This window comes from Gigantopelta aegis, chromosome 10 (genome assembly GCF_016097555.1).
Source record: "Gigantopelta aegis isolate Gae_Host chromosome 10, Gae_host_genome, whole genome shotgun sequence".
Classification (NCBI taxonomy): Eukaryota; Metazoa; Mollusca; class Gastropoda; order Neomphalida; family Peltospiridae; genus Gigantopelta; species Gigantopelta aegis.
In genome coordinates, this window is record NC_054708.1 from 83,409,262 (window position 1) to 83,434,261 (window position 25,000).

Consider the following 25,000-nt stretch of genomic DNA (forward strand, 5'->3'; position numbering starts at 1 on the left):
AAATCAGGTCACTAAATTATTTTAATTCAAGATTTAATTTATATAATCTTTCAAAAATTATCATAGAAACTATATTATCGAATATTATTCACCCACATGGTTAGTTATTAGGTCGTTCGCAAACCTCAGGGATCAGTCAAGCGATAGGCCCATTTGATTCGACATGTGCTTCACTGATATTCGTGGATTTCAGTGCTGTTATTGATTTAAATTGACCGGGAATTCTAGTATATGATTCTACTATAGGATTCCGTTAGTGATTTTACGATGGAATTCTAACTTATTGTTTAACATAGCATTTATCACTGGAGGAGGTGGGGGCAGTCCAGTGGTAAAGCGCTTGCTTGATGCGTGGTCACTCTAGGATCGATCCCGTCGGTGGAACAATTGGGCTATTTCTTGTTCCAGCAACTCCACCACGACTGGTATATCAAAGGCCGTGGTATTGTGTTTGTTATCCTGTCTGTGGGATAGTGCATATAAAAGATCCCTTGCTACTAATGGAAAAATGTAGCGACTTTCTCTCTAGGATTGTGTTTAAAAAAGACCAAATGTTTGACATCCAATAGCCGATGATTCATAAATCAGTGTGCTCTAGTAGTGTCGTTAAACAACAATTTTTCCATCACTAGATGCTACATGATTCTACTTCATGTATATGGTTCTAACATGATTTCTACTATGACATTACACTACAGGATTGGACAGAAGAGAATATTTGCATGGTATGATAATTCTGTAAGGATTCCATGATATAAATGTACGAATTTTGGCGCTTTACGTTTGTTGACAATAACAGGCCATCACAGACACAATTTTCGATACAAGACCAGATTGTGTTCACAGATGTGATGTGATGTGCTCAGGATTATCCTCTTGGTAACTAGTAAAACTGTGAAATAATTCCGAGACTAACGTTTCCTTTGGTTGATTTGTCACTAAATGTCCCAGTCGAAGGTAGTACAAACCTGGACATGTAAATACGTTACAGTAACGTGTCTGCATGGCAGTACCAACACAGTTCTTTCCTTCAGGTCGAGTTGGCGTTGGCTTGTCACATCGTCTTCGTCGTATCTGAATTCCGTCTCCACAAGTCTCAGAACACAGGCCCCAGTAAGACCAATCAGACCATCCACCATTTACTACACAGTAAATGTTAAACATTATAACGACGGTTCACACACCAACAGGCATGCATTCAACCAAACACAAAATTATACACAAACATGCTTTGACGTGAGAGAACTAACATGCTATTTCTTTGTCTGCTCTGTTGAATTCAGAGAAAAAATAAATTGAATTACTTCACTTAACTGAAATGGGTTTTTTAATGAATGGGAATAAGGAGTTTGGGTTTGATTTGTTATCATTATTAATCGATATGTGATCCAGCATCACAGTTACAACTACATTAAACAAATAGCTAATAAAAATATATTGTGGAAAATATAACTTAAAATCTTGTAAGTGTAAATCACGTACCATGGGCAGAAGTCATCTGTGTTTGAACAATACGGCATTAGACGGTGCTGTCAAAGGACAAATGATGCAACCGTTGCAAGCCATTTTGATTATAAACATGGAATATAATTTTACAGTTGTGGTGATAATATGAAACGGTAATATTTGATAATTATTAGATAATTATGTACCTATGGGGTCATCACACAAAGGTCCCTTAAATCCACCGTGACAGCTGCACGAGTAGTTGTTTTGTCCATTGTTACACTGGCCGTTGTGACATTTATTTGTTGCACAGAAATTTGGATGAATCGAGCAGTCTGATCCCGAATATCCATCCTGACATTCGCACCTGTAACTACCTAACGTGTTTATACAGGTGTGTCCGTTACAAGGTGTCTTCAGCAGGCATTCATCTATAGCTGGAAACAAAGTCAAACATTGTACTTGCACATTGTATCAACAAATCAACGCTCGTGGACACTGTGTTCATAAATATGATACACATTTTGTATCTAATGTGCTTTTACTCTCAATTTGTGTCCAAGAAAAACGAGAACATTTTACATTGATCTATTTTGTAACATATATATCAGTAGTAATGATGTTATCCTACATGTTTTAATGTAACTCTAACTCTAAGCCTAACCCTGTGTGAGATTTGTGATATCATATAGCAATATTCTATGTATGTAAGATATTAATTTAAAAACATCGGTTTAACTGCCCAATGGACTCCAAAGGAACGCTGTCCAGTGAAAGAATCACCACCGAAATTTACTACTCTGTGACTTATGATGTTAAGCCTGGAATTAAATAACGTTTAGGTGGAAAATACGTTTAACTTGTATCCGTTTGATACCATTTACCTTGCAACTCATTGCTTTAGAACGTATCCAACCTTATAGTATAAGTTAATCTTTCCAACTATTTATCTTACAACTCGTTGCTTTAAAACGTACCCAGCCTTTCACTCGTTCGAACCTCGATGTACATATGTGATAAATGGTACCCAATGGCCACTTCAATGTTGTGCCTCTATCCAATTAAAGTTCAGTTACGATGTCCAGTGAACACACCTCAACTATCTGGATTAGATAATAATAAGTGAGTGAAAAGTCGGTGTAGTCAACTTAAACCTCCCCTTATCAATCGTTAAAACGATCTTCGGTGGAAGCTGGTACCAGAAGGCGAACTCAGTACCTACCAGCCAAGAGTCTCATGGCCTAACCACTACACCACTGAGATCGTTTTAACGACCACTCATGTTGTACATATAAAAACATACACTAATGGTTTTGATAAAATTGATCTTAAGGCATAAATGAGAAACTCGTTATATAAAACAGTGTGCAGTAATGACAAAAGATGTCTTCATGTTTCTGTTGTAATTTGTTCAGCTTACCATCACAGGTGGTCGGTATGGTGACACGGACTGTTTGTACCGAAGACTCTGCGATCAGGTCGTTGCTTGATATGGCGAAATGATGTGGTTTGCTTTCGCAAGACCGGGCCAACTTCTGAACGTCATGTGCAGACAACGCAGATGGAATAACAAACACAGATCCGAGTGTGATATCTGTGAACAATATAAAGTGACACTAGTTTACACAACAGTACAAAGGATCTAGTAAACACGTAGATACGACTTTAAAAGGTTTTGGTTCTTTTTTGTTTTGTTTTCTGTGTTTTTCTTGGGGTTTTTTGTTTGTTTGTTTGTTTATTTGTTTGTTTCTTTTTTTAGAGTGGGGTGGTTCAAACGATCATGTACGTCCCCCCCTCCCCAATAGGTTTTTATTCTAGGAACATTATTTATAAAATACTAAAATCTTAAATTATTTATTAATTTGTTTTCTTTAAAATATATCCATATAAATTACAACTGAATACTTAATTTTACTACCCGACAAAATATTGGAAAATGTTTAGTGGGTGACCGACGGAATTGAGTGCATTCGGCAAAAGCGAACACTCTGTAACGTCATACAAGGTAGATCTTTGTGACGATGTTGGTGTGTTCAAGCATCTCATCTGTCCTCTACAGCCCTATCCAGTCACCTTGCTAGATTCTGTGGCGTTGCTAATTTCATAAGATCAGTTACGATGTGATATGACAAGACTTTAATCATAATGGACACGACGTATACGCACATTATAATCTAATATTCCTGACTTATGCATGGAATCGATTAATGTGTAGATTACAAATAAATATAAAATTACGAACCATAGCATCTTTAATTATGATATAGCACCTTGAAAACCTCGAAATAACTGACATATTATAATTATTATATTACATTTTATGGTCAGTTTGGTTTTTCATATTTTTATTGTGACTTTATAGGTAAAGACATCTGTCCATCCAAACGCACACACACGCACACATCCAAACGTACACCCTCACACAACACACACACACACACACACACACAACACACACAACACACACACGCGCATACAGACGTCCAATCATTGAGGATACTTGTTTGTATCAACCAAATCACACGTAAAGTGCACAGACAAACATAAAATACTGAAGTAGAACTAAACGACTTCTGGGAAGGTTTATCTGTATACCGCTTTGTGTGCGTATATCCACTTGAAGTTTGGATCCAGATCTGAAAAAGGGTATCGGAACTGATCTTATAGTCTTTGATGTTTCTGCAACTCCATTCTTGTAAATGATCACCGTCTTGTTGCCATGGTTATACACCACGATGGATAGATGCATCCAACCTGATGGCAACATGCTCAAACCAGTTAAGGTATTTCTGCAAGAACAAAATATCGATGCATAAATGTTTGCATGAATCTGAACGACACAACCGTTACCATAACCAAATGTCGTATCTCTGCACAAAGCAGACTTAAAGAGATTTTTCAAGGTCGTGAAGGAATTCATAAATACATGCACATGAAAAATCCACCACATGCAGGAGTTTTGCATGCACCACGGGTCAGATTTTACTGAAATTTCTTAACAGAAATAATCTGTGATCAAATCTGAATGATAAAACTGTATATCAGTACAATGCATGAATACTTGGCAAAATAGTGATGACTTCCGTGAATCTCTATCTAGTGTCTCGTCTATAAGAGGACAGACACTCCCGAGGCGGTTCTTTACTGGGAAATAAACCCTTCTTGCACCGCCATATAGAGGACTGCCACTCCAAGACCAGTTTTCTAAATTAAAACGAGCACAGAACAAAGTTCATTGGAATAAATATAGCTGTGATAACTTGCACTCATGAATCAATGTCAAAACAGTAATGGTATCAGGTATTCGCGTGTTACCGGAATACTACATAAATAAAGCATGACCAAACAGTCTACTGGCCCGTATATTAATTGATAAAAGTGTACTTTTATGAGTATAATATTATTATTTTTATCAGTAATTAATCTTATTCTATCACAGGAAAATTTGAGGGTTGTGATTTCACTGATATTGTACAAGATAATATGCACTAAATTAACGTTGTTTATGATTGTGTGTTGAATGTTTTGGACGGATTAATTACCCTAACAGACTGAGTGAAAATGTTTGTCCGAAAGTCCATTTCAACGGAACTGTTCCATCAGGTTGTTTGATAGCTATGCTTCCTTCAGCAGATCGTATTGCCAGCCACATTGAAATGGTCAAGTCATCTGTGTCTGTGTCCAGTCCCTCTTTTGACCAGACAGTTACTGGTCCTTCCACGATCACATCAAACGCTAGAAAGCAAAATTAGTATAACAATTAGAAAATAACAATGATAATATTAATGTTGAAATTCAATGTAATGTTTGTTAAAAATGTACAATACATATATATGTCAAATATATTGATATATGTATATAAATGACATCGATGATGATCCTGATAGTGATACAAACTGGATTTATTTCTCTTGTTTTAAGAGTGTAATGAGACATGGTGATAGAGGATAAATTCCTATTAAAATAAAATAAAAGTATTTTCCTTGATTATTATATGGTTATTGGATTTCGTTAATTATAAAAATTTAGTGTTTTAACATATCATTATTTTACAACTGAAGGACAAACATGCCACATAATTAAAAAATCATATTTACACACATGAATACTACCACGGATCCTTGCTAAGTGTATATATCTATAGGAGGAATGCCACTACCCTGGATGATCCATCCTTCCTGATCTATTATTTGCAGGACCGCACTGCCACTCCCAAAACTGGTTCAACAAAATTTAATTTAAACCTGTATAAGACAGAACTCCACGGATATATTTCTAGACAGCTGCGATGGTATGATGACATGGACGTTTAAACCACTATGAAACAAGTTATGATACCAGATGCTCCCGAAAGGTGTGCTATCTTGCTACATCAATGGTACCCGTAATAAGCACAGGCTACTGTTGCTCGTAAAGTCCGTTGTTTTCATCTTGTCGATGCGAAATATGTACATGTACATTGGTTTCACAACATAATGAAAGTATATGAATAAGATCAAAACAGGGTATAGCAGCAGACGTCAGATGTCAGAAAAGTGGATCAAAATGTTCACCTGAAAATATCATCTACATATCTACCATACATATTTTGGAAGACATTATTACTCCCCAGTCGTATTTATCTTTCTGTTTGTCCATTCGTTCATGCGTCCGTGCGTCCGTGCGTTTGCCTGTCTATCCCTCACATAGTTTTCCGGACTTTTGTTTTCGCAATGTCTGACGATATGGCGCTGAATTTTGTACATAAACTTTATAATGTAGAGTAAGAGCGCAGGTTTGAGTTTCACAACGATTTGAACATGTTTGACAGGGGTGTGGCCAGATCATGTTTCACATTCATGGGAATTTATTTAAGGGCAATAAATTTGTCAGGAATTGAATATATTCATTTCATGACAGGGTTATGGCTCTTGAACTTAGGAAAACATTTGTGGAGCCCGGTAGGGGATATGTATTGCTTTACCAATACTCCCAGAATGTTCGTTGACTTTTTAACATAACACCAATGAAACAACGTCTGTGCCAAAATGATATATAGCTTTTGGCGTGAAAAAACCCCCAACAACACCTCCCCCCCAAAAAAACCCCCCAAAAAACAACAAAAAACAACAACAAAAAACAACAACAAAAACAACACACAAAAAACCAACGATATGAAGGCCAGCATCGTCGCCAGAATTGTGACTCGTATGCATCGCCATTCAACTGGCAAAACAATCAGTCATTTTAATCGACACAAACCTCTACGCATCTATGTCCTTGACAACACCTTTAGAGAATACATAAAATGGCAATACCATTTATTTTGCACGAGTGTATTGATGTTGTCCTTCTCGAGCCTTTGGAGTAGGAAACACATCATCAATTCACGAGTGCAAGATAAGCGGTATTGCCATTTTATGGACGACTTTCAAACGATACTGTTATTAAAAACAAGATTCAAGTTGAAAACAAGAGACATTCCACAGCTTTGCATCATATCTGTGACATACCTATCGCTGATGACGTAAGTTAGTTGTTGACAAGACTGCTACCATGGAAACATTTTTACATTTAATTAACCGCTGCACGCACTAAAATGATCAGCCAACAGTTGTTACATTAAAGCCTATAGTGAAGCACTGAATATGACGTCAAAACGCATCTAGGGGAAGAAATGTTTCTTTGCCAAGGGAAAGATCATTCTCCCCCCTCTTCTCTCTGCCAATATGGGTAATAATTCCCTATACTACACGTGGTCTGAATAAAACACACGGAAAGACCCAGTTGAAGCATTTTGACAGGCATGCAGATAGAACAATACGAACGTGTGTTGGTAGTAGGTTCACTTACACACCGCTGAAATCAGAGTTGTTGCTACATGCTGATCATCAGATGCGTATTGAGTTTGATCAATGTTAAATGTTCCAGTTAAATATGTGAGTAAAGTTTGTTTGGTTTGTTTAACGTGTCGTTTATTATTTATTTATTTATTTATTTATTTATTAATCATCGACTATTGAATGTCAAGCATTTGGTAATTCTGACAACCCGCTACATTTTCCCCACCAGTAGAAAGGTATCTTTTATATGCACTGTTCCATAGATAGGATAACACATACCACAGCCTTTGATATACCAGCCATGGTGCACTGGGCGGAACGAGGAATAGCTAACTGGGGCCACCGACGGAGACTGATAATTCTGGTTATTAGTTTCCATTGTAGCAGAAATAAATATTGAAATCGATAAGTCCCTTATAGCACTACCAGACCACAAGAGTAATATATGTACAAAGTTGTGCGAAGTTATTATGAACGATTTGGAGTGATGCTCCGGAAACACTACATGACAGACGGACAAACGCACGTGCGGAAGAACCGTGCCAGTTTTAATATGCATTGTAAATATAGTTTTGTGTGTTAATGGGGAGACGCATCATTTTACATATGCCGTGCTCCATATCCCTTTCTCTCGATTTATTTTCAGTCAATACAGATTGTCCAGATCCGTGAACTATATTTATATCTCCATTCACCTTTCGTTGAAGGAAATGCCCTCTTAATTAAGGAGTGGTGTTTTCCCTGAAATTTGTCATGGGGATTGTAATGTATAGTCATTTTGTTTTTATTTTGAAAAAAGTAGATGCACAGGGTTTTGGTCTTTATGTTTTTAACCCAGCTAATATTTAAAAACACAAAGTATCAGTTCAAACCTTCTGACTTGTGGTTGAATCTTTATAAAATTCTACCCAGAATTAATTTTAAAGTTTTAAACACATTTTGATTTCTATACAAAATTAAAACATATACTCTTCAAAAAAAGAAACGCAAAAGGGTACAAATGGGTTATAACTCCGATTTTATGTTTCCTACCGGTTCATGCTTTGTGAATATAAGGTCATTGCATGTCCCAAACACATTCCCACGGTTACATTCGATAAAACGCAGCTACTGTACAATAAAGTTCCAAAATGTGAATATTCGCAAAAACGCAGTCACGTGCAAACCATGTCACCACTGCACGTGCGTTGTCTGCACGTGCAACATGAACACCGACAGTATAAAAGTGCAGGGTGTTCGCTTGCCTGGCCTCTGTATCTGGCCGACAGTTGACAATCCAGGACATGCCACGTCTCAGTGAACCGCAGAGAAACAATGCCATCGGCCGACTAGACGCAGGCGAATCCAGAACGGCCGTTGCCAGGGCATTCCATGTGTCCCCAAGCACCATCTCCAGACTGTGGGACCGTTACCAGCAACATGGATCAACACGTGACCTCCCTAGATCCGGTCGACCACGGGTCACTACCCCCGGGCAGGACCGCTACATCCGGGTACGCCACCTTCGGGAACGATTGACTACTGCCACCTCCACAGCTGCAGCAATACCAGGTTTGCGCAGGATATCCGACCAGACCGTACGGAACCGCCTACGTGAGGTAGGAATTCGTGCCAGACGTCCAGTTCGAGGTGTCATTTTAACACCACAACACCGTCGACTCCGACTGCAGTGGTGCCAGATTCATCGACAATGGCCTCAACTGCGATGGAGACAGGTGTGGTTCAGTGACGAGTCCCGATTTCTGCTCCGACGTCATGATGGAAGATGTCGCGTGTATAGGCGTCGTGGTGAACGTTATGCGGCAAACTGCGTGCAGGAAGTGGACAGATTCGGCGGGGGTAGTGTCATGGTGTGGGCAGCCATCTCACACACTGGCAGAACTGACCTGGTCCACGTGCAGGGGAACCTGAATGCACAGGGCTACATTGACCAGATCCTCCGGCCACACATCGTTCCAGTTATGGCCAACGCCAACGCAGTGTTCCAACATGACAACGCCAGGCCTCACACAGCATGTCTCACAACGGCTTTCCTACAGAACAACAACATTAATGTCCTTCCTTGGCCATCGATATCACCGGATTTGAACCCAATTGAGCATCTATGGGACGAGTTGGACCGACGCCTCCGACAGCGACAACCACAGCCCCAGACCCTGCCCGAGCTGGCAGCAGCCTTGCAGGCCGAGTGGGCCACCATCCCCCGGAACGTCATCCGTACTCTGGTTGCTTCAATGGGCAGGCGGTGCCAGGCAGTTGTCAACACACGCGGAGGCCACACCCGGTATTGACTCCAGATGACCTTGACCTTGGTGGTGTGTCCTATCACTTACTCACAATGGACTAGAGTGAATTGTGAACAATCCTGCAACATTTGGTAATTATCGGACTCACCATTCAATAATTAAATCAATTCTCCAAATGTTACGACAATGTGGTTTTGCGTTTCTTCTTTTGAAGAGTATATATTTACCTTGATATTTGTATTGTAGTGTATTTTCTCCACAGATCTTTACCCTGTTTTTTCATAATTATATAATTTTTATTTTTAATGTAAATACCTTTACATTTGTTTAATATCCGACAGTCAATGTATATTTTTGCGATAGGGTGCTCATTAATTAATTAATTCATTCATTCATTCATTCATCCATCCATTTATCATTCATTGGGACCTTCTGCACTGACTCACTTGCCATGTGTTTGATGGTTGTGTTGACGTAAAGATAAGACAACTGAATTCTTACATTGGCAGGCCATAGCATTGGTGCTGGTAGTGGTATTCGTCGTGGTGCCATGTTCACAGGATACACAAGTGGTCGACCCAGCGTCTGGTTGATATTTTCCAACTGGACACGCAGCGCAAGGCACGACGCCACTGCTAGAGAAATAGCCCGCTCGACATAGCGCTGAAACAAATCTGTCATGTCATAGTTTTGTATAAACACAGTCCTAACATAGGTGGGTTAAAACGTCATTCATTCATTGATCCATCCGTCTCTCCTTTTCTCCTTCCATCCGTCCATCTATCCATTCAGGCATTCGTTTATTCGTCCATGTTTTAACAGTGATCCTTGAGAACATGCTATCACCGCTGTTTATGTATAACACATCTAAGAATTTATGAATTGTGCAGGTATAAATTTGTCAAACTAAAGTAACAGTCCTCTCGCAGGTGTATTAGGAAGAACGTATTTCTCTGGACCCCATTCCACGGAGCGATCGTAGTACTAAGATCACCGTAAGTGGGTCTTATGGCTAAGATCGCTTCGTGGAACGGGGCCCAGGGAAGTTGCAGCCCACCTATAGACACAGTTTTATCAAAATATCTTATGACACTACATTTATTGCAAAGATATGATTTTTCAATAAGATTTGTCCAACCATGTAATCAAAATTATCACATTTAAAATAAAATACATTCAAGACAGGCACAAATACAATTATTTCAACAAAACAATCATAGCATGAACGCATGTGCAATTATCAACTGGATATATGGATATAAGCACGAACATAACTATTATGTATGCTAAGCACCATATAGCTGAAACTGAAAATGTGCTGAGGTGTTGTCATAAAAACATTCGTTTCTTTCTTTTATCGTTAAACTAATATATATGAATGCATACTGAACTTACCCACACATTCATCCTTCGCCTTTGACCCTTCAATGGTTGTCCGCGAGCCATGAGGACACAGCTTACACTTGAACTGACCCTCCTCATCTTGGTAGGTTCCAAGAGGACACATGACACAGTCATCGGCTGTCTTGCTGTACATCATACCAGTGGGACATGGGGCTGATCAAAAGTAAACAGCTTCTCTTAATAACTAGAATTACGCTGAATCTGCTACAAACAGCAACATGTTACAAACAAGTACAGTTTTTTTAAAAGTGAAGCCTGAATCATTGTGAGTTTCAAAATGTGCAGCCAGATTCATGTGATTTTAATACAATTCTGTGAAAAAAACCTATTCATTAAAAACATTTTTCAAATTAACTTTTTTTGGCGAAATTATTATGAAATATATTCACTAGATTCAACCTCGTGCATTTGGTGAATGACAAAAGAAATTGTGAAAATTTCTTAAATAGTCCACCTCTGTTCACTTTGCATACATTAGTGTGGACGTTAAGCTGCGTATAAGTTAGAAATAGTCTGTATCCCCGGGACTCGGATGATACCAAGATAGTTCACCTGTATTAGGAACAAATACCCATTGATTAGGGTATGAAGTTTTTCCTTAACTTTGTCGCTGGGTACAGGTGTGTACTGTGTTGAAAAATCGAATGTTTTAACACTAGTGGACTTTGATCTGGACTACGATTGGATAATGTCAAGTAAATCTTTGGAGTTCTTCAGAATCCACATATGATCAACATCACTTGTCTCGAAGACCCTTTGGCAATCCATCCATAACAGTGGTCAGGATAATGGTTAGTTTTTAACACAAGGATTTGGTGGTGCATTTGCTGGAACCCGCAATATATTGTTCATGATATGATTCTTATGAAGGTTTGGAATCCAATACAGAAGAGAAATGGATTTTAAATTTAAACCAAATGTGCGAAGAACAGATTAATAGTTTTGAGATTCTTCCTTACATACAACTTACTGTAGCACAATTATATTTTTTGTCAAATCCAAGTTGATTTATGAGACAACTGATGTAATGGTTCCTACATATGATGGTTATGTTATTAGAGGCTTTATCAGTGGGCACTAACACAAACTGTTCTTATAGGATAGATGGCTGTGATAGAAAAGGGTTCCTGGCAGAATGTTTTTCTTTCACAGTTTATGCATTCGCCCAGTGACAATACAGCATATTGACTTGATCCATTCTGAAAGATTCAACACGTTCACTCTCACGTCTGGCTAATTATATTCTTCGACAACATCCATAATGATTTGAAAGTTATAGTCCCAATTGATATTTGGGACCATACTAGAATACGTGTCAGTTTGGAAGACCATCTGTTATAATATGTCTAGCTGGTTGGTATCACAATCATGAACTTTACAGTCACATTGGGTGGAATGTACTATTGTGACTGTTCAAGTCAAGGTTCAGCAGAACAACCTTATAATTGCAAGTTTTTGATCATTGTGTAAGAATAAGAAAGCGTTGATGGTTCTTGAAATTTGAAATTTGGTGGAACATTTCGGGAAACCGATTTATTTCTAAGTGTATTACCTAGATTGACTGAATCAGTTCGCTTGTTCGCACACTCCAAATTAAAAAAAACACCTTTTCATTCTTTGTTTCTGTGGAGTTTGTTTTTGGATTTGACAAACGGCATGTAGCGATGTCTAGGACTATAAATTCTATGCGGTACTGAGGTATGGTGCTAACGTTAGACCCAGTGTCCAGTATAATGCTCTTGAGAAAAATATAATTCTAATGTTGTGAACGCCCAGTGGTTGTTAAAGGAGAGGCAACAATTCTTTCAAATTAACAGCAAAGGTGTTACCTCGTCCTTTCTTGTGACCATGACTACGGCGGCGTCTTGACGATCCTGGAAACATACTCAATGCATTAACATTTAAGGTCCGAGGACCAGAAAGGTTGCCAATGCCTTTCAGTTTGGTCCAGTCAATCTAAGCAAAATGTTGTCGAACCCAGACAAAATGCAACAGAAACGTGTTTTTTTTTAATACACGGGACTATCTTAAAAACAACCTATCAAAAGTCTACCAAAATCTAACAATGGGAAGTTTATTTGTTCACCTTTTTATAACACCCATGTGTGGAAAATATGCCATCCATTTTAACTGCCAATAAATGTAATTCATTATTCCTTAATGCCGAACCATAGCTTATTTTTGTGTTCATCGGAATAAAATTTAAGCATATTATTATTAACAAAGTGTGAAATTGTGTAAAATAATAGGTATAGATACAAGGAGAGTGACATAGCTATTTACACGACCACACCCTCGGTCATATTCTAGCATGATGGGCATTGATATTTATTCAGAATAGACCGGATGAGCCGAACAGAATTTGATAGGACTATATGGTGTACCTACATATGGTAATTGTCCTCGTATCTGTTCAGGGGACGATCTAAGGTAAGTGGCATGAGGGTCCAGTCCCCCCCACCCCCAGTAACGAGGGGTCCTTTTGTCCTCTACCACATTTTGAAAGTACATAGATACAGCTTATTCACACGAATAAATTTGCCATTACCCTAGTTATAGACCATAGTGGCATACTAATAGACTCCATCATATGTGGTAATGTGGGATAGAAAAAGTACACCCGAGGTAGTGGAAATTTCATATTATGTACCCGAGGGTGGAATAGCCCTGTCCGACATGGATACATAATGGAGGATTCTTTTTTCCCCATCCAGTAGATGAAAAACAAGCATTTTGGGAAAACGTGAAAAACCTACATTTTTTTTTTTTTTATCTTACAATAAAATAATCATAACCATTGGAAAGATCGTACCCAAAAATTATTTATACTGAAAGTATAAACTGAAAATGATAGTATAATTTCATTATGACAGCAGGTTTCCTTGTTTTTACGAAATATAAACAGTATTTCTTGCGTTATTTTGCCGTTTACATGATGTCACCCAATGTTAATATCAGCTCAAACAATAGAAGTCACATGGTCATGCAAGACCGATTTATTCAGCATGGGCTGATGTCATGGAATACGCCTGTCCTGCATGGCTAGGGATGGGAGAAAGATTTATTCCACATGGGCTAACGTCATGGAATGGGTCTGTTTTGCATGGTATCGATGGGAGAAATCATGTGTCTAATGATTATATGGTATATGACCAGTGCTGGCCCCGTTTATACAAGCATATAGCAGACTCACTCCTATTTTGCGTTTAAAAACGTAGTTTTAGTATCTCACGTTAGCACCAAGATGTTTTCAATTATCAGGCTGCATTAACCTTTCTCAAACCCAACGTATATCGGGGCTACAATGGATCCTTTTTAGAATGTTCAGCACCTAAAAAATCACAGATCTGCCTTTTAAGCTGGCAGAATACACAAAATAATGTATTTGTCGAATATATATGTTGTTGCGAAATTTACTACTATGAGAAAAGCATTTAAAAAAAGATCTACTCTGTTTACTACATATTTTCAGCTGATGATAATTCATTTTGAGGTCCACTTGATTGGACTTTACACAACTAAAATCCATGAAATAAACACTAATCACAAAACACTCCATTCCATGTTGTGTAAACATATATCGTGTCGTTTGACAACCTACGTTACATCCGTTTATAGTAAACAGTGTGGAGCTGGCCTCTTCTTGGTTTGAACAATCCAGTAGCTTCCCTTGTCTATCAGCCATTCCTGTTCAATGGAATAGGATCTTCTCTTCATTTTCAAATATTCTCTCAATACACCTTCAGCTGCAGATATTCGTGGGGTTTTACGATTTGCACTTTTTTCACTTTTGAGTGAAGTTACTAATTCTAATACCGTCCAAAAATTCCACCACACAAATTAACTGAATTATTATGTCCTGCCTCATTAATATATTATTTTATAGAATTGACACACTCAAAGACTTTGAATATGTTAGGAATTCTTTCAGGAACAAAACCTTTCCATTGCCATCTATCCACAACATTCTGTCACACCCTAACATTACATAGCAGAATAAACTATTCCTACAGTTTGTCACCAAGTCCTTCCTTTGTTTAGTTCGTGTTCCATTCATTTTGCTGCATCTATTGTATTACGTTTTGTTCATCAACCCTTACTATACCACTACTGCTTATGTTGGAGTAGTAACACACAAGCAGAATCAAGTATGTGTTTTTTCCTACAATAACTGTTACACTTTCCACTGCAGATTTGACAGCTGTCCCTTTACATGTAGTGTCTTGTCTCAGCCAACATTTTAACAACCCATTGCTTATTTGTGGGATTTGCAACGGACACTGTAATTCCAGGGACAAATCCTACATATTTCTCATTTGTCTCTTCGCGCACTGACGTGAGCCATGTTTATGGTTTGATGACTGCTGTATGTGCTATCAAAGAAAATATAGTCATAATATACCATATAATGTGTCTCATACATTCACGATTTCGACCAGCATCATATTACCTGTGCTTTACATGAAAACTATATCAATTAAGTTGGTGGACAATCATCAATGTTCAGAATACTATTATTTCTGTGTTCATCATCTTGTATCCCATTGCATTTCCATCAGAAAGGCTGATAAAACGTGAGGACTAGGGTCACATACTGATTTGCTTGATTGATGACAAAACACATGGGTGAGTAGATACATGCTTTGTTCCTTGACTTTATGTCAATCATCGACTGAGCAAATTCAAGGATACCTCAGGGTAAATACTGTGACTTACCACTTGCTCTAAATCATATGATGGTTCAGTTTTTAGTTACACTGCATGACATGCCGGCTCCCTATGAAGTTTGGTGTTCATGTTTACCAACAGCTAAGTCTTCCATGCTGTTATTGTCATGATAATACACATACCACGAAAGATGCTGAAGCCATCGATTGTCCCGATATTACTGTCTATATTTCCACCAACATACTGCATGCACTGTGGCTGGTATATCTTCCAAAACGAAATGTTCTAAAGTACCGGGTAGTATAAGGAAAACAAATACATATCATAAAATGATCCAGATATTTGACTTGACATGATAACACTTTTATGTTTGGATTTTACCCAGTATAAGGGTGGGTTTGATTATATTTGTATAGTTTTACAAAACAAAGGCCTGAGGAATAAATGTCCTACAGATGAAGCATCTGATAGTGATTTATGGGAACATACTACCATGACATTGTCAAAGAATCATCTGGACTCTGCCTTGTGCAGTGATACCAGTTTTGCGATTCTGATTTACTGAAATAAATACTATACTAGTATAGTGTCAGAAGTACCTAAGTAATAGATGAAACAAAACCCAAACCCAGAGTATATATTATAATAGTGAGTCATGTTAGTATAATGAATTATTATAATTTGCTTTAGTGTGAGTTGTACACAACACAAAAAAGGTTTTCAGAAATAGTCTAATATTTATATTTTGGTACAAAACACATCCACTGAAATATCGTTTTGCATTTAAAACCTGGTATTTTAATTGCTATATCTGACCATGAACACATATTTTGAATAAATTATGACAATGAGCATTTAAATCTATGTGTTATTTGTATAACATACAAGTGTTCAAAACTATTTAACTTAAATATAAACCTGTTTTTAACATGTAATGCTCACGTACATACAATTTGTTTTGGCCAAATTTAAATACAATTTGGAAAACATACAAGCCAAAAATTACAATATTTCCCATGTTCCGATTTTGGTAGACTTGTAGTGTTATATAGAATTGGTTGCTTTGTATAAAAATACGAAAGGAAATTCGGTTACAATTTTGTCGGCGTGTTCCACAGATTGACTGGACTAGTTTGTCATTGCATCCATATGGCATTATAATTTCTTAGGTTTAATCAGAGTTATATCCAAAACAAACAATGAATTAATTTTTCTTACATATATTAAGGAAACACAAACGTGTTGGAACATTTAATGTACATATTGCATACTAGTAGTTGAAAATACATTAAAGCTACAAGTATTCAAAGGTGCCTATTTGTGTTCTCTATGATATCTGTCTAAACTACACCCAGCGTACCCAGGAGTTGTTTTTATTTTTATATTTTTTTATTGCCCAAAATGCATTTGTAATGTTAGGATTGGGGACTCCTAATTTATTACCTTACCAAATAAGTGCTCAAACACTATACTAATACATTTAACGAATAAAGATATGTCGATAAGATAATATTCTGTACAACAATTTGAGAACAGTATGTGTTACTATAAAAACACTCACTCAGGATACGATTACGTCGTTAGATGTTAAGCTTAATTTTAGTAAATATATTGTGAGATGTATAGTGGGATATACAGTAATACAGAGGGAGTTATAAGATACAGTGGGATTCCAGAATATATAAATGAAATATAGATACAATAAAATAAAATAAATAGTATATAAATATATATACTAAAAGGCAAACGTTATTGTGACACACAAAAGACAAAGATAATTGATGATAAGTTTTTACTGCCGTGTATGAAACGTTATAATACGGAAAGAGAAAAGGTATAGAAACGAGCAATAGTCCATAAAAAGGGCGCACCTGCCATATGCAAATGAGCCCACACCACTAGAGGGGGTCCAGAGCGAAATTCACACAGTCAGTAGCGAGTGTGTCCACCTTGAGCATTGATACAGGCCTGGCACCGTCGTCTCACTGATGCCACTAAACGCTGGAAAAAGTTCCTGGAAATGTCTGTTTCGCAGATGCGTGGTTAGGATCCATGTGTCTTGGTAAGGGGTTATCACGGGTGGTCGGCCGCTACGGGGACGGTCCCTGATCTGGTTGTTTTGTTGATATTGTTGCCATAAGTGCCATATGGTGTTTGTGTGGACGTGAACTTGACATAGATTCACGCATCCAAATAACTCGCCATCTGTCATTTTCACTGAGGCGTGGCATGACGACATTGCATCAAACAATTCACTAATGGTGTTTTTTTTACTTCTGGACTTCTGAAAGCTGCACAGAGTGGCAATGATTTGCGACGGAATGTTTGGCCTTTTATGGTGAACAATGGACAAGATTTCTCCCGAATATTCAATGTTTCTTGCACAATACAACTGCTTGGTTGCATTTCTTCGAGCTGTTTCGTGCACATTTTCTCTGATTTACATCCATAAATCCATTCACAAATTTATTACCCCAAACAGTCCATGTCAAAATAACTTTTGCCTTTTAGTATACTTGCATAAGAATTACACGAAAGGAAAGGAAAGGGGGTAACAGAAAGATATTTGTAAATAATAAAAGCATATTCTCTGTATTAATACAAATGTATTCTTATTTGATATCTTAAAAAACACAAACACAGTCTCGTATTTTTAACCCAAAACAACTATTTAATGAAATGTTTGTAGACCGACCACCGTTGATCAAATTTGGTCCAGTCACAATTGCGATATGCAAGAACGTTTCAGTATTATAACTAATTATTATTATTATTTAAACGATTATACATCTAGTACTACCCCTATATACGTCATACAGTATATATACTCTTCAAAAGAAGAAACGCAAAACCACATTGTCGTAACATTTGGAGAATTGATTTAATTATTGAATGGTGAGTCCGATAATTACCAAATGTTGCAGGATTGTTCACAATTCACTCTAGTCCATTGTGAGTAAGTGATAGGACACACCACCAAGGTCAAGGTCATCTGGAGTCAATACCGGGTGTGGCCTCCGCGTGTGTTGACAACTGCCTGGCACCGCCTGCCCATTGAAGCAACCAGAGTACGGATGACGTCCCGGGGGATGGTGGCCCACTCGGCCTGCAAGGCTGCTGCCAGCTCGGGCAGGGTCTGGGGCTGTGGTTGTCGCTGTCGGAGGCGTCGGTCCAACTCGTCCCATAGATGCTCAATTGGGTTCAAATCCGGTGATATCGATGGCCAAGGAAGGACATTAATGTTGTTGTTCTGTAGGAAAGCCGTTGTGAGACGTGCTGTGTGAGGCCTGGCGTTGTCATGTTGGAACACTGCGTTGGCGTTGGCCATAACTGGAACGATGTGTGGCCGGAGGATCTGGTCAATGTAGCCCTGTGCATTCAGGTTGCCCTGCACGTGGACCAGGTCAGTTCTGCCAGTGTGTGAGATGGCTGCCCACACCATGACACTACCCCCACCGAATCTGTCCACTTCCTGCACGCAGTTTGCCGTATAACGTTCACCACGACGCCTATACACGCGACATCTTCCATCATGACGTCGGAGCAGAAATCGGGACTCGTCACTGAACCACACCTGTCTCCATCGCAGTTGAGGCCATTGTCGATGAATCTGGCACCACTGCAGTCGGAGTCGACGGTGTTGTGGTGTTAAGATGACACCTCGAACTGGACGTCTGGCACGAATTCCTACCTCACGTAGGCGGTTCCGTACGGTCTGGTCGGATATCCTGCGCAAACCTGGTATTGCTGCGGCTGTGGAGGTGGCAGTAGTCAATCGTTCCCGACGGTGGCGTACCCGGATGTAGGGAGGTCACGTGTTGATCCATGTTGCTGGTAACGGTCCCACAGTCTGGAGATGGTGCTTGGGGACACATGGAATGCCCTGGCAACGGCCGTTCTGGATTCGCCTGCGTCTAGTCGGCCGATGGCATTGTTTCTCTGCGGTTCACTGAGACGTGGCATGTCCTGGATTGTCAACTGTCGGCCAGATACAGAGGCCAGGCAAGCGAACACCCTGCACTTTTATACTGTCGGTGTTCATGTTGCACGTGCAGACAACGCACGTGCAGTGGTGACATGGTTTGCACGTGGCTGCGTTTTTGCGAATATTCACATTTTGGAACTTTATTGTACAGTAGCTGCGTTTTATCGAATGTAACCGTGGGAATGTGTTTGGGACATGCAATGACCTTATATTCACAAAGCATGAACCGGTAGGAAACATAAAATCGGAGTTATAACCCATTTGTACCCTTTTGCGTTTCTTTTTTTGAAGAGTATATATATACTGCTTTGCACGTAATATAATGAAATTTAATATATCATCTGCCCTATGATTATAATGTATTTGAAATATTGCATTTGTAACTGTAAAATGAAGATGCCTAATATGTTTGTATTAATGGACAGAATCAAAATAAACGGATAAGAGTTTGTAGAATATATTTACAGAATGAACATTTGTCATATTGTTAATAACACACTCTGTACTAAGAAATCTACTTACCACATGTTCCTTTTCTGTAGTTTCCCAAATATCCAGGAGGACAAACAATTTCAGATTCATCATATCCAAAGGAACCAGGTTTGATCTCAAAGCCAGCCACACCAATGTCCAATTGATTATTTTGAACCAGGTTGTGCATTCGCTCAGCACGTCCAATAAGGAACTCGTCTGCAGAAGTGACGGAGCCATTTAGAATAGGCACAACCCAGTACCACGTTATTACAGCCGCAGGTGCCGTCGTTCTCTGAGGAGACGAAAAACCAGTAATAAACAACTGTCCGTTATTTAAGAGTCCATTGAAAACTAGTCCTAATCAACAGTATATCAAACATGTTTGTCTTAGTACACACGATGCAGGAAAATCCCTGAAATTAAAGTTAACAGTTTCATTTTGTTTAACGAAAGCACTAGAGCACACTTATGTATTAATCATCGGCTATTGGATGTCAAACATTTGGTAATTTTGACATATAGTCTTCAAGAAGAAACCCGCTATATTTTCCCATTAGTTGCAAGGGCTCTTTTATATGCACCACCCCACTGTCAGGATAGCACATACCACAGCCTTTGATATACAGTCGTGGTGCACTGGCCTAAACGAGATGAAATGGAGAACTTGCTTTGTATGAATGGAGATATTATTTTTGTATAAAATAACACCACATAAATATCGAAACTTTGAGAGACACTAAAGATGTGTTCATTGGCCAGTGACGTCAAAGTACTGTGCGCGGCCATATTTAGAATCCCGTGATCGGTCCGCCATTAAGGGAGTGAAACTCGCACAATAATAACATGTGAAGGCATTGCATATGGTTGCATTTTTAGTATTTATTACCTTTTCAGTACATTTTCTAAAAGCAAAACCAGTATGTCGGATAATTCAACCTCATTTAAAGATTGTAGATTCATATCAAAGTTGGTGGAAGTGTGTTAATAATTAAAAACGTAAATAATAAAGCATATCTATACACGTGAATACAAAAGCATAACGAATAATTTAAACTTATGCAAGCAAATATAATTTTCCTGAACACCTGTATAGCCTAATATATTGAACTTTAAAACAGTATTTTGGCCTCAGAGTATCAGATGACCTCCCACCCCCAACCCCACCCACAGCCTATGCTCCTGTTTTGTTTGTACCTGTCTTGGACATCACCAATAAGTGTCAATGGGGTTTGTATATAGAACATTTTATGACTAATAATTAAGAGGCGCGTTTTGAGGGTAATTTAGTGTTGAATATTGTGGATGATTAATTCAATTTACATTTTTTTTTCTTAAAAACAAAAAATAATCATTTAAAAATATTTATAATAATAAAATAATAACAAATTAATAAATAATTAAAAAATATATATATATAAAATGAAAAATAAAAATTAAAAAATAAAATTTGACGAAGTGGGTGAGGGTGCGATTTTTGGTGTGGCCTGCATGCGTGTTACGTCAGTAAATTATTTATTTATCATTTTATTTGCACACATTTAACACCATAATAACTCGTCGTATATATATATATATATATATATATATATATATATATATATATATATATATATATATATATATATATATTTATATATATGTATATATAAAAAAAAAAAAAAAAAAAAGAAAAAAAAAAAAAAAAAAAGAGATAAAAACAACAACAAAAAAACAAAACAACAAGAGAAAAATGCGCCCCACTTCAACCCCATGTGATCACATCTGGAATAACCCAGAGCTAATAATAGTAACGGCTAAACGTTGACATCTAGATCTAAAGTCAGTCTTCCTTTTTCAAAATTGTACACCACGTTTTCTACAAAACCTACATAACTGAAATATTTTTGTATATTTTAGGATGCATTCAGTAAAGTTTCACTTAAAATCCATCAAACTTATTGACACTTGTTTGTTTAATTTATTCGCTATGCGTGTATAGGTGTTTTATTATTTATGTTTTTAATCATTCACGAATTTCCACCGACATTGATATGAATATACAATCTTTAAATGAGGTTGAATTATCCAAGAGACTGGTTTTGCTGTTATAAAACTATCCAAAAAAGTCATAAATACTGAAATGGCACCCAAATGCAATGCCGTCACATGTTATTGTTGCGTGAATTTCACTCCCTTAATGGCGGCCGTACGATTACGCCATTTATCGACAACGTCGTAACTGTTGGGCGACAATAAGAAAAACCCGTCTATAGACGAACCCTTATATGACGTCATTACAGATGGCCGCAAGCGTGTGCGATTACAAGTCAACAATAATAAAATATCCGTTATCGAATTTTCTGTGTTAATATGGTAGTTTATTAAGACATTTGTTTTATCTATAAAAGTCCTGATGTATGCTATATCTGTTTATATAGAATAATATATTATCATAATGCTACTAAAGTTGAGTATTATTTTTGAATAGAACGTTAGTATAATTATATGTAAGAACCTTCTAAACCTCCATCATGACATTGAATATAATAATTTATTACACACCAGTGTAAGATATTACTCATCTCATAACAATTACTCAATATCTAACTAGTGTAATATTGGCATGCGCAGACTGCCGGATAAATTGTTTTTATTATTTCGCTCGTCAGATACCAAAACTGTTCACTTGTTTCATAAAAATAGTATGACAGGCAAGCTCGTTTGGTATTCTATATATAGTACATGAACTGACAGTGGATTAATTACGCATTCGTCTCGTTGCAGGTTTCTCTCAGTTGAAAAGCTACACCTGTCTCTGATCCCGTGTAAGCAATTGCGCAATAGTGGTTATTTTTAGACCATGTGAAACTATACCACGTTTTTAACTAGTGTAGACTTTTGAAAACGTTTTAGGGAAATATCGTGAACACTATCTTTTTGACGAGAACAACGAGCATGGCAACCGAACTGTACCCATATTGGAGAGGAGGGGTAAAAGTGAAATAGAAGGTGTGATTTGGGGTAGGCATGGATTCCGTGCCCCCCTCGCTACGCCACTGATAACAAGTGATTTTTTTACATGTACCATGTTACAGACAGGACAGCACATATCACGGCTTTTGATATATCTATCGTGGTGCACTGACTGGAACGAAAAAGACTCCAATGGGCCCACCGACGGGGATCGATCCTGGACCGACCGTCCATCAGACTAGCGCTTTACTACGGAGATACGTCCCCCGTCCCCGCCAGGAAAGAAAGAGACATTAAATCGTAGTTTTTTCATTGACCAATAACACTATGATTCATATTATAATGTTTCTCGTAAATAATCTCAATTTAGTTTCACGTAAGAAGAAAAGTAAAACTGTTTTGGAAACAACAAAACATACTATTTTTGTGTGCAATTTAGAAAACAATCATCTCAGAAATAAATAACGTGTAGTAAATTCCACAGTATGACAAAAAAGGCGTTCCCTGTAGGAAGGACTATACTATATAAACAGTGGCGTGTTTAAGAGACCGAGCGCTAACAAATAATGTGTCTGGTACCATAATCTTGTATTACGTCACATTTCTCTAACATTTGGGACAAGAATAATCTAACACGCGACTGTGATCGCTCACCTTCCTGAGAGAGAGAGAGAGAGAGAGAGAGAGAGAGAGAGAGAGAGAGAGAGAGAGAGAGAGAGAGAGAGAGAGAAATCTGACATTCATATGACAGTCTTATGGAGGAAATCCGCTACATATTTCCATTAGTAGCAAGGTATCTTTTATATGAACTTTCCCACAGACAGTACAGCACATGCCACAGCCTTTAATATACCAGTTGTGGTGCACTGGATAAAACGAGATGAAATGGAGGAGAACTGGGAAATGGTTGAGACAGGGAAACCCCCAATCAGCGTATGGGTCCACTGAGGTGATTAGATCCTACGACACAAGCACCTCGGGCGAGCGCTCTACCGACTGAGCTAAATCACGCACCCTACCCCTGAACAGGCCTCAGTGGACAAAGCACATCCAGTAATGACTGACACATCTGCCCATAAACATATTACATAACCAATATGAAATACCAGTTTTCTGTCATTAAATTATTACATCTGTGAATTTATTTATACTCCTTCTCCTCCTCTTTCGGGCGCCTCCACAAACCACGATAACGTCTTCCACAGTGCACGGACAGCCATCAGTCCACAACCCAGTGTCATTTAAAACCGATACAAACTTCTGCTTGATTTCCTCCAAAGTACTTGCATCACTACAGTTACCAGAATAGTAATACAGTTCAGATTTTAACCTCAGCCTGTCAGCTACATATTTTTCTAAAACAAAGTGAAAGAAAAAAGCAAATAAGTATTTGGCAGACAGGAAACTTCATTCAGTATACGGCCTCTGGTACACAACATGTCTAAACTACAAGGCAACATGACTATTTATTCGCATTATCAAGATTATGCTTAATAAATAAATGACTACTTATAACTTTTGCGAATGTTTCATCATTAAGGTTTATCAAAATACTTATTTCTTAGATAATTATACACAATTAAATGCAGTTCGTCTTCAAAACAAAAATCTTGTTTTTGGCTTTACCAACGGTGCATATATTAATTATTCATATTATATGCTTTGATAAAAACCAAACTATTGAAAAACGTTATAAATTTACTGTGCTCATTTTAAAAACAGTTAGCTTTTAAGCGACAGGCGACTGCTTAAGCACTCGATAAATGACATTAATACAAAATTATCTGCTCGTATCATTTGGGTCTTATAAAGTTACCATTTTGTATGCATGCATGACAATGGATATTATAAAGTTATCACCTTGCATGTAAGTCACTGGCTTAATATAACATTATGTACCCGTACATAAGATGCTGAATGTAATATGAAAATTTAAGAGTGCATAAGGCTCACGTAGGACACTGGGGGGGGGGGGGGGGGGTAATATAATATTTACCCCAGTA

At 37.9% G+C, this 25,000-nt stretch overlaps 1 protein-coding gene across 1 annotated transcript in view; it reads right to left on the bottom strand.

Moving 5' to 3' along the window:
- LOC121383861 overlaps positions 1–25,000 on the bottom strand; it is a 70,959-nt gene that overhangs the window by 12,021 nt on the left and 33,938 nt on the right. The window contains exons 15-24 of the mRNA XM_041513959.1: positions 24,129–24,352; positions 20,094–20,337; positions 12,748–12,792; positions 10,910–11,071; positions 10,016–10,177; positions 4,989–5,181; positions 4,042–4,235; positions 2,867–3,040; positions 1,653–1,883; positions 969–1,142 (exon numbers count right to left, since the gene is read on the bottom strand). Of these exons, the coding sequence (XP_041369893.1) occupies positions 969–1,142; positions 1,653–1,883; positions 2,867–3,040; positions 4,042–4,235; positions 4,989–5,181; positions 10,016–10,177; positions 10,910–11,071; positions 12,748–12,792; positions 20,094–20,337; positions 24,129–24,352 (1,803 nt within the window). The remainder of the gene's footprint in view (positions 1–968; positions 1,143–1,652; positions 1,884–2,866; positions 3,041–4,041; positions 4,236–4,988; positions 5,182–10,015; positions 10,178–10,909; positions 11,072–12,747; positions 12,793–20,093; positions 20,338–24,128; positions 24,353–25,000) is intronic.